The sequence below is a fragment of the Salmo salar genome, chromosome ssa20 (assembly GCF_905237065.1).
Source record: "Salmo salar chromosome ssa20, Ssal_v3.1, whole genome shotgun sequence".
Classification (NCBI taxonomy): domain Eukaryota; kingdom Metazoa; phylum Chordata; class Actinopteri; order Salmoniformes; family Salmonidae; genus Salmo; species Salmo salar.
Genome location: NC_059461.1, coordinates 52229281 through 52247283, shown reverse-complemented (window position 1 = coordinate 52247283; position 18003 = coordinate 52229281). Strand labels below are relative to the sequence as shown.

At 43.7% G+C, this 18003-nt stretch overlaps 1 protein-coding gene across 5 annotated transcripts in view; it reads left to right on the top strand.

The window, feature by feature from the left end:
* The window catches only part of LOC106580770 (uncharacterized), a 76207-nt gene that overhangs the window by 23165 nt on the left and 35039 nt on the right, over positions 1-18003 (top strand). For 3 of the 5 annotated variants that reach the window (XM_014162164.2, XM_014162163.2, XM_014162162.2), the window contains exons 2-3: positions 10880-10957; positions 16518-16924. In XM_014162164.2, the coding sequence (XP_014017639.2) occupies positions 10909-10957; positions 16518-16924 (456 nt within the window). In that variant the 5' untranslated portion in view covers positions 10880-10908. The other 2 variants (XM_014162165.2, XM_014162166.2) reach the window with 2 other exon arrangements.

Below are 18003 nucleotides of genomic sequence, written 5' to 3'. Positions count from 1 at the left end.
GGCTCGACTGACGTCTGCATGGTTCTGTGGATTGGATCTATGTGTCAGGTTTCAGGTAAGACCCAAGTGCAGACTGTGTTGAAGTAACAATGTTTATTGTAACAACAGGGGCAGGCAAACGACAGGTCAAGGCAGGCAGGGGTCGATAATGTAGAGAAGCGGCAAAGGTACAGGATGGCAGGCAGTCTCAAGGACCGGCAGAGTGGTCAGGCAGGCGGGCTCAGAGTCAGGACAGGCAAGGGTCAAAACCAGGAGGACGAGAAAAAGAGACTGGGGAAAAACAGGAGCTGAGAAAACACTGGTTGATTTGAACAAACAAGACAAACTGGCACAGACAGACAGAAAACACAGGTATAAATACACAGGGGATAATGGGGAAGATGGGCGACACCTGGAGGGGGTGGAGACAAACACAAGGACAGATGAAACAGATCAAGACATGACACTATGAGTTCAACAGCAAAACAGACACTTGATCAATCAATCAATCAATCAATCAATCAAATGTATTTATAAAGCCCTTCTTACATCAGCTGATGTCACAAAGTGCTGTACAGAAACCCAGCCTAAAGCCCCAAACAGCAAGCAGTGCAGGTGTAGAAGCACGGTGGCTAGGAAAAACTCCCTAGAAAGGCCGGAACCTAGGAAGAAACCTAGAGAGGAACCAGGCTATGAGGGGTGGCCAGTCCTCTTCTGGCTGTGCCGGGTGGAGATTATAACAGAACATGGCCAATTTGTTCAAATGTTCATAAATGACCAGCAGGGTCAAATAATAATAATCACAGTGGTTGTAGAGGGTGCAACAGGTCAGGACCTCAGGAGTAAATGTCAGTTGGCTTTTCATAGCCGATCAATGAGTTCAACAGCATAACAGACACTTGATCAATGAGCTCAACAGCATAACATACACTTGATCAATGAGCTCAACAGCATAACAGACACTTGATCAATGAGTTCAACAGCATAACAGACACTTGATCAATGAGTTCAACAGCATAACAGACACTTGATCAATGAGTTCAACAGCATAACAGACACTTGCATTAGAATAACAAAGTTCAGAGCATGATAGTTAAGCTGACTGCAGAAAATTCACTTTTGAAAGGATGCCTGGAATTAGAACACAAAGCCATTTTTACTGGATTTTAAGTGTATGATTAGACTCGTAGTGGTTTTGATTAGAGTCATATCAACTTTTGTTTAACTAGGAATAGAGCTTTATCTATTATGGCCTTAATGAGCCACATTATGGTTTTGTTTTTTAGTAACTGTTTTATGGAAAAGGAACACATCCGTTGCTAAAACTGTACATCCCCATAGAAAAGTACAGGCTGAGCCTGAACTAAGTTAAAAATATACAACTCAAGGCTATGGTCAGTGAAAAATGCACATCTAGTGCAATTTTATTTTAGTAACACAAGCAGGCATACACTGACACTGACACAATCACACATACACTGACACAGTCACACACAGACACACAGAACAGACACACAGAGCACACACAGATGCACACACACACACACTCTCTGAAGCAGCTGTTCTCTCCCGTAGTTGGGTTCTGTCCGCGCGAAGGTTGGTTTCTATCCGTCGGCTGTGTCAGAGAGCATAGCTGAGCTGAAAGAGCTCTCAGATGCACCTGGAGAAGCAGCATGAGAGATGCGACCGAAATGTGCCAAATTACAGAGCCTGGAGACGCTTCTCACAGGCTATCCTTCATAAGGATGTACCAGGAACATGGTGGAGTGCTCAGAGAACAGTACAGTACACACTGTTGTACAAGGGGGCTTGCGGGTGGTTGCTATGCTTCACGCTTCAGCAAAGTCCCTCTAACCTCACTGTAACCTCAGAGTTAACCAGATGTTGCCCCCCCCACACAGACAAACACTATTAGAAACTACACTTAGGAGGTTTTGTGGGGGAAGCAAAGTTAATTCTTACCACAATTCAGGAATTTCTCAGCAAACAAGCGGTGGAGCCAAGAAAGTATATATGGGGTCGACCCACAGGGCCAAGTGGTGTTGTGAAGTATTCTGAAGGATTCATCGTAGCGCTTACAGGAAGAGATGTGGCTTTTAATTAGGTAATACAGTATTGGAAACAGGCCCTGGAAATGAAATGGGGGAGTTGGGGTGAGATCATTTTTTGAGGACATGGCTTGGAATAGCTCCAGGGCAATTTCTTAATTTCTTATGGTTGCAAAAAGTCCAGAACAGATCATTGAACTTGACTAATGAAGTAACGTTTGATTTCCATCGCAGACATGAAGCATTATGATAGATGGAGAGAGGCCTATGTGGCCTGCGTCATGCCAACACAAACACAAAGACACGGTTCTTTGTTCCCAATATTGAGGCTTTCAATTTGAACTCCTACACAACCCACAGAAAGGTCTTCAGTTGGAGGACAATGACAGATTAGAGGGATTGCTTCATTCCCAGTAGATGAAGCGCTTTCCTTGCTCTGTCATGCTGTGGAATTCTTGGCAAAACAAGCAAGTTAGAAGATTTCAAACAGAAATGTCAAATGTCGGTGTCAAGAATATTTCCCTCCGATACTGGACTTGGACTACCCTAATCGTTGCCACTCGCCGTACTTCCTCAATTATGTTTCGAATGTGGAGAAAGCGACGGCCGGGGTAGGTGCTGAGGAAGTCAGGGCCCTGTCTCCCGGACATAAGCAAACACCTCACATCTACTGTAACACGGAGCTCTGAACCTTCCCTTGTCCCAGTCTGTAATCCCCATATATTTTAGGATGACTTCCATCATTCCTGTTCCCAACAACTCTAAAGTTTCAAGCCACAGTGTCTAATGCCCTGTGCTCACATCTGCAATCATGAAGTGCTTTGAAAGGCTGGTTATGGCACACATCAACTCTAGCTCAACATTTAACACAAATTTTTCCTCCAAGCTCGTCACCAAGCTTAGGACCCTGAGAGTGAACACCTCTCTCAACAACTGGATCCTGGACTTCCTGACGGGCTGACCCCAGGTAGTGAGGGTAGGCAACATCACCTCCGCCACGCTGACCCTCTACATGGGAGCCCCACAGGGGTGTATGCTTCAGTGGCGGTCAGTGCCCTTTAAGATGAGGGAGGACAATTTCTTTTTCATGAGCATGGCCTTATTTCTATTACAGCATATTGGATGACTCTCATCCAAAATGCAGGTATGTTTACCCCCTGATCACGCGTAAACTCAGTTCACCCTCATAACAGCCACGTTGTGTTCCTTCTCTTCCCTTCGCTTGTGGTCTTCAATGCACAACACGTCAGCTGTATGTGACCAGGCGAAAAAACCTTTCCAAGCCAAACCATATCATAACCGCTACATACAGCCTACATCGTTGTCACCATATTAGCTAAAGTAACATCATAGTCAGCACAGCTAATAGAACTAAAGCGTTAGTAAACCCGCTACAATCATGCAGTAACGTTAGTATACAGTCAGTAAGCAGTTACACCGGCGGCCACGGTGGCAATAAATGAGTAATACCAAAAGCTTACCTTGACTTGGAAGAGTTCCAGTGTTGTGTTGGAAAGTCATAGCCAGCATAGAATCCCTCTGTTTGAGCAGGGTGTTTCATTAGGCTAAACTAGCTAGCTGCATTTGCTAGCTAAGTAAGTGAAACTGAAAGTGAAAAAACATGACAATCTCTCTCTCTCTATTTCTCTCTTGCTTCTCCTTCATTTTGGAAGAAATACATTTCTTCAAAACTGTTAAACTATTGTCTTTCTCTCTCTTTGAGTGAACTACTTACCACATTTTGCACAGTGCTAGCTAGCTGTAGCTTATGCTTTCAGTACTAGATTTGTTATCTGATCCTTTGATTGGGTGGAAAGCATGTCAGTTCAGGCTGCAAGAGCTCTGATATGTTGAAGGACGTCCTCCGGAAGTTGTCATAATTATTGTGTAAGTCTATGGAGGGGGCTGAGAACCATGAACCTCCTAGGTTTTGGACTGAAGTCAATTTACCCAGAGAAGAACGGAAGCTAGCTGTCCTCCGGATCCTCACTACTCTGGACGGTTCTGACTTAGAATATGTGGACAACTACAAATACCTAGGTGTTTGGTTAGACTGTAAACTCTCCTTCCAGATTCACATTAAGCATATCCAATCCAAAATTAAATCTAGAATCAGCTTCCTATTTCGCAACAAAGCATCCTTCACTCATGCTGCCAAACATTGCAGTCTATCACAGTGCCATCCATTTTGTCACCAAAGCCCAATATACTACCCACCACTGTGACCTGTACGCTCTCGTTGGCTGGCCCTCGCTTCACACTCATCGCCAAACCCACTGGCTCCAGGTCATCTACAAGTATTTGCTAGGTAAAGCCCCGCCTTATCTCAGCTCACTGGTCACCATAGCAGCACCCACCCGTTGCACGCGCTCCAGCAGGTATATCTCACTGGTCACCCCCAAAGCCAATTCCTCCTTTGGTCGTCTTTCCTTCCAGTTCTCAGCTGCCAATGACTGGAACGAACTGCAAAAATCACTGAAGCTGGAGACTCATATCTCCCTCACTAACTTTAAGCACCAGCTGTCAGAGCAGCTCACAGATCACTGCACCTGTACATAGCCCATCTGTAAATAGCCCATCCAACTACCTCATCCCCTTACTGTATTTATTTATTTATCTTGCTCCTTTGCACCCCAGTATCTCTACTTGCACATTCATCTTCTGCACATCAATCACTCCAGTGTTTAATTGGTATGTTGTAATTACTTCGCCACCATGGCCTATTTATTGCCTTACCTCCCTTATCTTACCTCATTTGCACACACTGTATATAGACTTTATCTACTGTATTATTGACTGTACTTTTTGTTTATTCCATTTGTAACTCTGTGTTGTTGTATGTGTCGAACTGCTTTGCTTTATCTTAGCCAGGTCGCAGTTGTAAATGAGACCTTGTTCTCAACTAGCTTACCTGGTTAAATAAAGGTGAAATAAATAAAAAATAAAATAAAATAAAACACCAAAATAGTGTGTTTTAACCTCTCTAGGGAAGGTGGGACGAAATCGTCCCACCTACGTAACAGCCAGTGGAATCCTGTGGCGCGTTATTCAAATACCTTAGAAATGCTATTACTTCAATTTCTCAAACATATGACTATTTTACACCATTTTAAAGACAAGACTCTCGTTAATCTAACCACACTGTCCGATTTCAAAAAGGCTTTACAATGAAAGCAAAACATTAGATTATGTCAGCAGAGTACCCAGCCAGAAATAATCAGACACCCATTTTTCAAGCTAGCATATAATGTCACATAAACCCAAACCACAGCTAAATGCAGCACTAACCTTTGATGATCTTCATCAGATGACACGCCTAGGACATTATGTTATACAATACATGCATGTTTTGTTCAATCAAGTTCATATTTATATCAAAAACCAGCTTTTTACATTAGCATGTGACGTTCAGAACTAGCATACCCCCCGCAAACTTCCGGTGAATTTACTAAATTACTCACGATAAACGTTCACAAAAAACATAACAATTATTTTAAGAATTATAGATACAGAACTCCTCTATGCACTCGCTATGTCCGATTTTAAAATAGCTTTTCGGTGAAAGCACATTTTGCAATATTCTAAGTAGATAGCCCGGCATCACAGGGCTAGCTATTTAGACACCCACCAAGTTTAGCCCTCACCAAAGTCAGATTTACTATAAGAAAAATGTTATTACCTTTGCTGTTCTTCATCAGAATGCACTTCCAGGACTTCAACTTCAATAACAAATGTTGGTTTGGTTCAAAATAATCCATAGTTATGTTCAAATATCCTCTGTTTTGTTCGTGCGTTCAAGACACTATCCGAAGTGTAAAGAAGGGTGACGCGCCCGACGCGTTTCGTGACAAAAAAATTCTAAATATTCCATTACCGTACTTCGAAGCATGTCAACCGCTGTTTAACCTCTTACATCTAGACGTTCCGCTAGCGGAACACCTGCTCCAATATCCAATGATAGGCGTGGCGCGAATTACAAATTCCTCAAAAATACAAAAACTTCAATTTTTCAAACATATTACTATTTTACACCATTTTAAAGACAAGACTCTCCTTTATCTAACCACACTGTCCGATTTCAAAAAGGCTTTACAACGAAAGCAAAACATTAGATTATGTCAGCAGAGTACCCAGCCAGAAATAATCAGACACCCATTTTTCAAGCTAGCATATAATGTCACAAAAAACAAAACCACAGCTAAATGCAGCACTAACCTTTGATGATCTTCATCAGATGACACGCCTAGGACATTATGTTATACAATACATGCATGTTTTGTTCAATCAAGTTCATATTTATATCAAAAAACAGCTTTTTACATTAGCATGTGACATTCAGAACTAGCATTCCCACCGAACACTTCCGGTGAATTTACTAAATTACTCACGATAAACGTTCACAAAAAACATATACAATTATTTTAAGAATTATAGATACAGAACTCGCTATGTCCGATTTTAAAATAGCTTTTCGGTGAAAGCACATTTTGCAATATTCTGAGTAGATAGCACGCCATCACAGGCTAGCTATTTTGACACCCACCAAGTTTGACCCTCACCAAACTCCGATTTACTATTAGAAAAGTTTGATTACCTTTCCTGTTCTTCGTCAGAATGCACTCCCAGGACTTCTACTTCAATAACAAATGTTGGTTTGGTTCAAAATAATCCATAGTTATATCCAAATAGCGGCGTTTTGTTCGTGCGTTCAAGACACTATCCAAGGGTGACGAAGGGTTACGCGCCCGACGCGTTTCGTGACAAAAAAATTCTAAATATTCCATTACCGTACTTCGAAGCATGTCAACCGCTGTTTAAAATCAATTTTTATGCTATTTTTCTCGTAAAAAAGCGATAATATTCCGACCGGGAGTCGTTGTTTACGTTCAAAGACGAAATAATAAAAACATGGGGTCGCCTCGTGCACGCGCCTCAGTCTCATAGTACTCTGACCGACCACTATCCAAACGCGCTAATGTTTTTCAGCCAGGGCCTGCAAAGCCACGATTCAGCTTTTTGCCGCCTTCTGAGAGCCTATTGGAGCCGTAGGAAGTGTCACGTAACAGCAGAGATCCCTTGTTTTGGATAGAGAGGATCAAGAAGGCCAAGAAATGGTCAGACAGGGTACTTCCTGTACAGAATCTTCTCAGGTTTTGGCCTGCCAAATGAGTTCTGTTATACTCACAGACACCATTCAAACAGTTTTAGAAACTTTGGAGTGTTTTCTATCCAAAGCTAATAATTATATGCATATTCTAGTTTCTGGGCAGTAGTAATAACCAGATTAAATCGGGTACGTTTTTATATCCGGCCGTGTAAATACTGCCCCCTAGCCCTAACAGGTTAATCAGTTATTTGGTGACGTGATTATATTTAGTATAGTTGTATCTAAAATTATAACTTTTTAAATGTTTTACAATTTATATTTTTATGAAATTCACTGAGGAGGATGGTCCTCCCCTTCCTCTTCTGAGGAGTCTCCACTGGTGTGCTTAGTCCCCTCCTGTACTCTCTGTTCAAGTTTTCTGACAACATGACAGTGGTAGGTCTGATCACCAGTGATGATGAGACAGCCTAAAGGGAGGAGGTCAGTGACCTGGCAGTGTGGTGCCGGGACAACAAACTCTCGCTCAGCGTCACTAAGACCAAGGAGCAGATCATGGACTACAGGAAAACGCGGGGGCGAGCACGCCCCCATCCACATCGACAGGGTTGAGAGTTTAAAGTTCCTCAGGGTCTAAATCACTAAGGACTTAAAATGGTCCACACACACGTGCACAGCCCTTCGGAGGTTGAAAAAGTTTGGCATGGACTCAAAAATCCTCAAAAAGTTCTACAGCTGCACCATTGAGAGCATCTTGACTAGCTGCATCACCGCTTGGTATGGCAACAGCACTGCCCTCGATCGCATGGCGCTACAGAAGGTGGTGCGGACAGCCCAGTACATCACTGAGGACGGGCTCCCTACCATCCAGTACCTCTATATCAGGCGGTGTGAAAGGAAGGCCCGGAAAAATTGTTAAAGACTCCAGCCACCCAAGCCATAGACTGTTCTCTTTGCTTCCGCACGGCAAGCGGTACCGGTGCATCAAGTCTGACAACAACAGGCTCCTGAACAGCTTCTATCCCCAAGCCAAAATGACTGCTAAATGGCGAACAAAATGGCTACACAGACCATATGAGTTGACCCTTGTATTTTTTTTTTTTTGCACTGTTTCTATGCACACTCACAGGACTCTACACACGTACGCACACTGACACTCCAACACACACATAACATGCACACACACACACACACACACACACACACACACACACACACACACACACACACACACACACACACACACACACACACACACACACACACACACAGCTTCCAATACTCTACTCAGCAAACTGGATGCAGTCTATCACAGTGCCATCCGTTTTGTTACCAAAGCCCCTTATAACACCCACCACTGCGGCCTGTATGCTCTAGTCGGCTGGCCCTCGCTACATATTTGGCACCAGACCCACTGGCTTCAGGTCATCTATAAGTCTATGCTAGGTAAAGCTCTGCCTTATCTCAGCTCACTGGTCACGATAACAACACCCACCCATGGCACGCGCTCCAGCAGGTATATCTCACTGGTCATCCCCAAAGCCAACACCTCCTTTGGCCGCCTTTCCTTCCAGTCCTCTGCTGCCAGTGACTGGAACGAATTGCAAACATCGCTGAAGCTGGAGACTTATATTTCCCTCACTAACTTTAAACATCAGCTATCTGAGCAGCTAACCGATCGCTGCAGCTGTACATAGTCCATCTGTAAATAGCCCACCCAATCTACCTACCTCATCCCCATATTGTTTTTATTTACTTTTCTGCTCTTTTGCACACCAGTATCACTACTTGCACATCATCATCTGCTCATCTATCACTCCAGTGTTAATCTGCTAAATTGTAATTACTTCGCTACTATGGCCTATTTATTGTCTTACCTCCTCACGCCATTTGCACACACTATATATAGACTTTCTTTTTTTTCTATTGTGTTATTGACTATACGCTTGTTTATTCCATGTGTAACTCTGTGTTTGTCACGCCCTGACCTGAGAGAGAGGGTTTGTTTCTCTATGTAGTTAGGTCAGGGTGTGGGGTGGGCATTCTATGTTTTTGTATTTCTTTGTTTTGGGCCGAGTATGGTTCCTAATCAGAGGCAGCTGTCTATCGTTGTCTCTGATTAGGAATCATACTTAGGCAGCCTGTTCCCCACCTGTATTTGTGGGTTAATGTTATTTCTGTGTGTGTACGGCACAGTGCGTTACGTTTCTCGCTGCGTACCTGTTCATTGTTTTGGTTTCGGTTTCCTTCAATAAAGATGTGGAATTACCGGCACGCTGCGCCTTGGCTCCTTCATGACAGGGAATTTGAAGACAGCACTCTTGACAGTGTTGTTGTTTGTGTCGCACTGCTTTGCTTTATCTTGGCCAGATCGCAGTTGTAAATGAGAACTTGTTCTCAACTAGCTTACCTGGTTAAATAAAGGTGAAATAAAAAAATATATATATATTTTTTAAAACACACACTCACACTCACACACACTCACCACATACAATCTTAATTCATGCTGTTGCTACTCTGTTTATCATACACCATGCCTAGTCACCTTACCCCTATACATATCTACCTCTATCACTCCAGTCTCCCTGCACATTGTAAATATGGTATAGGAACTGACCCTGTATCATAGCTTCTTACTTTCTTGTGTTCTTCTTATTTCAAATGTTTATTTCTTGTGTGCTTTTGTTCAACCTCACGTTATTTTTAGTGCTACTTTGACATTGTTCACTGCATTGTTGGGTTTAGAGCTTGCAAGAAAGGCATTTCACTGTACTTGTGCACGTGACATTAAAACGTGAAACGTGAACGTCGCTCATAAAGACTTCCTGTCTGCCAGTGCCACAGCCCTGGTCCCCTTCCTCCACAGCGCATGCTCAACACACTGCTATAGAACCAGAGAAGAGTACATTCTTGTTTCACAGCCAAATATTACATATGTTCTGTTTCCTCATTTTTTTTTTTGTGTGTGTGGAGAAAGAAAATAATTCTTCCATGCCTTCCTCCTCCCCTCTTATTTCCCAAACAGCATCTCTCATGTTTCAGCCTTTTAATTGCTTTGGCTCCAAGCTTTCCTTTCCCCCCCCCTCTCCCTTTCTATGCTTTCATCTCCGAGTGAAAGGAGCGGAAGGCACTTCAGTGCTGATAAAGTCTGCTTTTGGCTTCACTCTGTCTAAACCAAAGGGAGTGGGCTTCACTGGATTGGAATCATAGCCTGAGAAATGCCCTTTTGAGTTAGAAGCTCTTGCAACTCTGGTACTTTCTCAGGTATTTGTTCTGTGTCTTTGTTTAAGAGGCCTCAGAAGTGACACCCAACCAGTAGAGAGAATGTATCCGTGGAACATCCACTGTGTGTCGTTGTAAAGGTGGTTTAAAACAGCCACCTGAATACGGTAAACGGTGAAAGAATACATTCCTAAAGTCTGTTAAGAGATAGAACCCGAGTGAAGTCATGCCCTAATTCTCTGCTAGTGCACATTGCAGAGCCTTTTTTTTGTATTCCCATCAAAAGGACTGTGTAATGGGGGTCCAATTCAGATTTACACTGTAAATGGGGGTCCAGTTCAGATCGACTTAGGTACTTGTGTGCAATAGATAGAAAATACGTTTCTTTGCAGAAATAATCATACTTTCATTGCAGTGCTGTCTGTCCCACAGTATGCCCTACAGTATGTCCTATGTTGCACAATGACAATTGTATTTTGCAAATTTCTTTCATTGTTGTGATGTTTTGGTTGATTGTCCTTTACAGGTTTCCACTTCCTGTGACACCATCACACCATGCCTGAGGGGGCGGGCCGAGGCAGCCAGAGAAAGCCCAGCAACCAAGGTCAGAGGTCAACACTGATACTGTCACACCTGTGACGTTATTGTTGTGTAACGTCAGAGCATTATGAAGAGCCACTAAGGTTGATTTTTGGTGTAACATTGGAGTTCTTGTTAACGGGATAGAATTAGAGTGCATGTTCTGTTTACTGTATGTTTCGTGGCCGCTCGCAAAGTATAATGTTGAACAATGTTTAGGGGTAAAAAGAGAAGAAATCTCTCTATTCAGATTATACAGAAAAAATAGGCTACAGAGCATGCCCAAGGTAAGGGTGTCAAGTTGGCATAGGAATGACATGCCCAAATTGTCAAATTGACGAGAGGGAAGTTGTGAGACTATAGGAGGGCACGGCACGTGACTGTATTTAGGCCTTAGTCTGCCCCTCTCCCACACCCCAGGTTTTCCCAACAGAGTGCTTATATTAACGGAGTCGATCATGACTGAAAATGTTGTGCAAATGCACATACAATGTGGATTGTTTAAGGGTGTTCACTTCTCATTGGAAAGTCCTCTGTAAACATAGGGAAGTTGGAAGGCCTTAGAGTGACCTAGCTTTGGCTCAGCATTGTGAAGGGTCACAAGATCAAATTTATGGGATTTATTGTACTGCATTGCAGGATCATTTATTCCAACGTAGAAAATACTGTTTCACATAATGCAAAGTATATTGTACTGCTTTTATAGGTATTTTTATGTATTCATTTTTTTAATCCTTTATTTGGGGTCATTTATTCCAACATAGAAAATACTGTTTCACATAATGCAAAGTATATTGTACTGCTTTTATAGGTATTTTTATGGATTTGTTTTCTCACCCTCTATTTAAATTTAACCAGGGAAGCCCTTTAGTCGTTCAGGGCTCCACTATAGTTTCACTCACTTCCTTATATTATGTTTTCTTTCAGGTTACTAGTACAGTCTCCCAACTAATTTGTACCATCTAAAGCATTATCTTTCACTGACTGCCTGTCCCTCAGGTGTATTTAACTCAAGTGAGAAGTTTTGTTTTGCAGAATGCCCAGTGAGTTTCATCTAGATTAACACCCAGAAACACAGCGTGCTTGTTTGTCATACTCACGGAGCCCAGTGGAGGCCCACCAGGCAGCCCACTGTACTTTATGTCAAAAACATCTCACAGAGACTCAGCCAGAGGAAAAGAGAGCTACTTTGTTGCCCTGTGAGCACTGGGTCAGTGTGACTTGGCCAGTTTGTGGTTAGTCGGACTCCCTACTAGTTTGATGTTGCTGATGTTTTGGAATCTGCAAATTAACCTTCAAAGTCCAGTTAACGTGTCTCTCATTGAGCTCATTTGCACTTTCCCCCTGTCGCCCCTAGCAACTGCACTGAAGTCAAGCGTGTTTTCAGCTAAAAACAGTGTGGTGTTGGTGCCAACCACATCCTCTGGTGGGTTGTCAGGTGCAGGCCTCGTTCTACACACAACAGGCTGTACTGTTTTTGTCAGATAGCAGAAGATCATCTTCCCCCTAAACTGTGTCATCTGTTTACTTTCTCTTTCTCAATATCAGACCACAGGATAACACCCAGATGCCGACAGTTCGAAGTAACAAAAGTTTATTGCAAAAACAGGAGGCAGCAAACGACAGGTCAAGGGCAGGCAGAGGTCAGTAATCCAGAGCGGAGTCAGAAAGGTACAGAACGGCAGGCAGGCTCAGGGTCAGGGCAGGCAGAAAACTAGAAAACAGGGACTAAAGAGAAAACAGGAGTACGGGGAAAACGCTGGTAGGCTTGATGAGACAAGACGAACTGGCAACAGACAAACAGAGAACACAGGTATAAATACACAGGGGATAATGGGGCTGATGGGCTACACCTAAAGGGGGATGGAGACAAGCACAAGTATAGGTGAAACAGATCAGGGTGTGACACTCAAAGCCCGTCTTTGACACACACATCTGACTTGAAACTCCCCCAAATAACCAGTATTCTAAAACACCAAATAAGGCAAATGCAACATGAAAGGACAGCATATCATTGTGGTTTTCTCTGCATGGTTCAGAGCTTTTTTTCAGTTTCAGAAAGAGCAGAAAATAGCAGCTGTGCCAAGCTCTCACCTCCTGTCTGCCCTTGCTTCATAAGTGGCTTGCACCCTGACGTGTACTAAAGCAGGAAATCAAAAAATTCTCTCTCTCTCTCTCTCTCTCTCTCTCTCTCTCTCTCTCTCTCTCTAACACTGACAGTTTCTGTCTCTGTAGTCTGTACAGTCAGACTCACAAAGTGCTCTAGACAGGCCATTGCCAGATGAACGAGGTGAGATGGAGGTGTGCTGTCGGGGGGAAAAAACAATCTATTGTAGTAACTGTTAGTTGAGTTGGAGTGTGGTTGACGTAACTGAGTTTGGTTTAACGCCGGGCGGGCGGTGGATCCAGGCCAGAGGGTTCAGTGTGGGGTGTGGAGCTGGCTGGTCAGTGGTCTGAGAACTCTGCCTGAATGGGACTGTCTGGGAGCCGAGCCCAAGTGTGTCAGTAGCAGCAGCAGTGTGGTGAATTAGTCGTTGACAGGGACATGGCTGTGGTTTGGATCCGGTAGTTTAAACAGGCTGACCTCATGCATTCTGGAGGGCAGGGGAGAGGCTGAGCTCACTGTTTAGCAGGTAGGTGACTGTTGCTGTTTGCTGGAGTAGGTCTCTAATAGATTATAACCATCAGTAGATGAAGGCATGCCCCTTTTTGGCTTCATTGGACCATTACTGGATAAATGGAAATAGTAGACTGTTCAAGGCCTATACTGTGCCAGAAAGTACCCATTGATGCCATGTAATGTCTTAGCAAATACTAGGGAAATGGCAGCTGTAACAAATAAACCGGCGTTTATAAACTGTGTGGTTCCAGCCCTGAATGCTGATTGGCTGATAGCCATGGTATATCAGACCGTATGCCACGGGCATGACAAAACACTTATTTTTACTGCTCTAATTACGTTGGTAAATAGTTTATAATAGCAATAAGGCACCTCGGGGGATTGTGGTACATGGCCAATATACCACGGCTAAGGGCTGTGTCCAGGCACTCCGCAATGCGTCGTGCATAAGAACATCCCTTAGCCGTGGTATATTGGCCATATACCACACCCACCTCGTGTCTTATTGCTTAAATATACAGCTATGGTTATTAGATAGGTTAGTGTGCACAGGAATTGTCACCTCAGATATGGCTTTGGCCATATATCCTGTTCTAGCACAATATGTTAACATGTTTAACCCTGATTGTGGCAGTATTGTTCAGAGTGTGACCTGTATCCACTCCAGACCTTTTTGGGCTCTCTCTCAGACCTCGTCTCTGATCTCATCTCAGCCCAGATGTCTGTGTTTTGGTGGGCTGATTTAAACATTTTGACGCCAGGGGAAAATACTGCAGTTGTATATGCCTACCATGGAGCAGCTTTGGTGATACGTCAAGTGTTCCACTTGAGCCCACATGGGTCTCGAGTTGAATTCATTATACTCTTACGACTCAATTGCCAGTTTCCCCCCCCAATTTTTTTTAATTACAGTGACATTATTGTATAGAAAATGATTAGTTGAATCAACAAAATCCTACTCATGCTAGTAGCCCAGATTGGCTACACTCTTAGAGAAAAGGGTTCTACTTGGAACCAACAAGGGTTATTCAAAGGGTTCTCCTATAGGGACAGCTGCAGAACCCTTTTAGGTTGTAGATAACACCTTTTTTTTGAAAAGTGTTAGTTTTTTATGAATGGGAGTGTTGGAAAACAACAGCTACCGCCCCAGCTTCAGGGTGAGGATAAAGACAATGGGTCAGGCATCATCTTTGACTGAAGCAATAAATATAGCACTGCGTATGCCCATGGAAACTCTATCCATATATACATACTGCAAGTTTATAGTCTGTGTTAGCCTGGAATAAGGTCATTCCCAATTGGGCAGCCATGAGGTGGATACTCTTCATGGAAAACCACTCAGATTGATTGTAAAAAATGTCTGCAATTTGAAAGTATTTTATGAGTTTGGAGCAATTATACTGATTATTCCATTTTTCAATATAATTATTGGTTAACGATGCATCTGCCCTTTTGCAGTCAAGTGTCTTAACATAAATATCCAATGTGTTTATGGAATAAGGGCTATTTGACCTCATTTTAACCCATTGTAAAAACAAAACAATAAAAAAAGTAATTGAATCCTTGTTTATAATACAATTCATTTTAATAGGATAGCTTATCATAATTGACCTTTTTGTTTCCCAAAGTGCTAAGATTTTTTTTATGTACAGTGAGTCTCACCCGGCATCTTACTAAATAGATTACAACCAGTCAAGCATTCACTTCTATGTTTAGCTGAAGGGCATATTTCGCTGTCTTTCTCTTTTTTCTCTATTGAAGCCAAGTCATTTTCCGTCCATATAAGCCTGGAGTCGGTCTACTGCTTTTCTTGGAACCAGGCCAACGTAGATAAACACTGCCCTTCAAGCAGCTCATGAGTTTGCTTAAATCAAATTCGGGACAATTCATTTTGGCCAAAATGTTTTAGAATCTTGTGTGAATGCCCTCGAGCAAGGAAACCATAGTGAATGTCTACAACAGCTAGCTAGTGGTTAAATTAAGCTTTTGATAGATGGGGGTACACACCACGGTCGCACAATCATGGTTCATTGCAATTCATAGTGATTCATGATTACTTGGTGTAATATGGGTAACATTTGAACAAGAAAGCAGTGGCCCTTGGTTCTGCTGAAGATTATGTAGCTAAATAAGGAGTTGTTGTTTTCGTTGTCGTCGTTTAAGGGTTAGTGAGCTAGCGAGGCGTGTACCAGTCGTCTGAATTTAACAATTATGCCACAGGCCGTTATGGATTTTTCCCCTCCCTTTCTAAAGTAGGCAGCCACTACATTTTACTCTCAACAAAGTCTTTTTTTTGTAGCCTGGGCTTATTTCATGCTCATTTACCATGACAACCAGTCTATTTTCTCTCCAAATGTTTGATTTCAGACAGAACCGTTCTCTGTCTAGTGTTCTGTTCCCTGTGTTTAATTGGCCTTGCCTGACGATGCTGAGATGGTCCCAATAAAGGGGGTCTCTGGGACCTCAGCGAATCTACTCCACCGACCGGCGGATAAAGCTGGGGGGAGGAAATTGGTCTCTCTGTTTCCTGTCAGCCCTGATTTGGCTTTGTGTGTTTTTGCATAAAAGTGCAGGAGGTTGCCAGAACAAGAACATTGACGGCGCGATTGTAGCAAACAAACTGTGGAAAAAAAAGAGTTGTTCTCGTAGTTACACTTTCTTTTGACACCCCTTGTTTCCTGCGTGCCAGCTTTGTGGTCATGTTCAGAGGAACACAAAGTAAGCTGTTCAGTCAGCCTGTTCTGACGTCCATGGCAGAAATCAACCTGCACATTAGTCTTGTTGTACTGTAAGTCTTTTGTTTTATTGTTCCCCAAGAGAAGAAGTCAAAGTGTTCTGGCACCTATTTCCCAACTGCTGAGGGTTGGTTGGAATAGTTTGTGTTGATTTATGTTGACCTGACATTGACTGTCTCCTCCTTTTCTCTCCTCCTTTTCCCCATCTTCTCCCTTCTTCCCTCAACCAGCTGCCAAGCGCCCCTCCTCCGTGTCCTCCCTGAGCAGCATTGTGGGTAGGATGGCCTCGTCGGAGAGCGCCTGCCGCGGGAGCTGCACCTCGGTTAACACGGTGTGCTCGGACAGCGACCGCACGGCCAGCCTCAGCTCCTCTGCCTCCTCCGCCTCCCTGCAGGACGTACACTCTTCCTCCTCCTCCTCGTCGCTGCCCTACGGGGCCGTGCCTGCCTACCCCTCCTCGCCACAGCGCAATGGGTCCGACATCAGCCTGGACCTAACCCCCCTCTCCCAGCTCCCAACGGGGGTAAACCCTGCCACTGCCGTGTCCCTGCCCAAGCTGTCTCGCTTGGAGAGGGTGGCGCTGGAGATAGTGGAGACGGAGCAGGCGTATGTGAGGGACCTGAAGAGCATCGTAGAGGTAAGAAAGAAGTCCTCCTCTCCCCTTTCCTCCCCTCTCCTCTCCTTTCCTCTCCTCCTGTCCTCAGTACAGTCAGTGTGTCTCCTCTCTGTGATCTGGCCTGCTGCTGGTACTGGGCAGTAAATCTAGCTACGGGCATTACCACCACCATTCCTGGTACTTGGTACCATATTGACATGGAAAGAATAGGGTTTAACATGATCACCATCTGATTTACATATTGGCATGTATACAGTTTACAGTATACATATTGAGTTGATCATTTCTGAATTGGAATTACCACAATGCCTAATGACTATAATGAAACTGGAACTCATGGATACTGTCGCAGTTTTTCAACCCCTTTCTACGGAAGAACTCCTCGACTCCCACCAGCTTCCGATAAATAAAATGTGAACAATGCTTTCATCCCCTCCTCGTTCAGTGGCCATCTTAGAGCCCTGTCTGGCCTCCCCGTGTGCCTCTGTGGCTACATCCATCAGTGGCCCAGGTAGAACGCGAGGCGGGCAAGAGGAGGGCATGGCACAGGATGAAAGCAGCAGTAAATCCAAGTCGTTACTTCAAAAGGATGTTTCATACTCCTATCCAACAGGGTCAGCTGACTTGTGACAATGAGGAGTCTGTGACTGATCACTCACACACGCTAACGCTCGCATACGCACACACATACTCACACTCACACACACTGATACCACACACGGGCGCGCACATATACATGCACGCACACACACAGATGGAGGATTCGTTTGAGAAGGAACAGAGTGTGGTTGTTGAGTCAGGGGCCCTTCGGGTGGACGACAGTCAACACGTTTATCATATTGCCATTGGAAGCGGATGGAACTAGAGGATTTAGCTGTGACCTTTAAGGTAGGTCAGGAATCAGGAGTCTCTCTACGGGATTGAGGAGGAAAAGAGAGGAAAGACAGCCTTAAAGAAATAGAGGAAGTGACATCACTTTGATGCCTCATTCTTGTTTTGACCAGCGCTCCCTTGAAAAAGTAATTTCCATCTCTTTTCCTGGTTTAGTGTTAGGTTTAGGTTTAGGGTTAGGTTTAGGGTTAGGTTTACGTTTAGGCTTA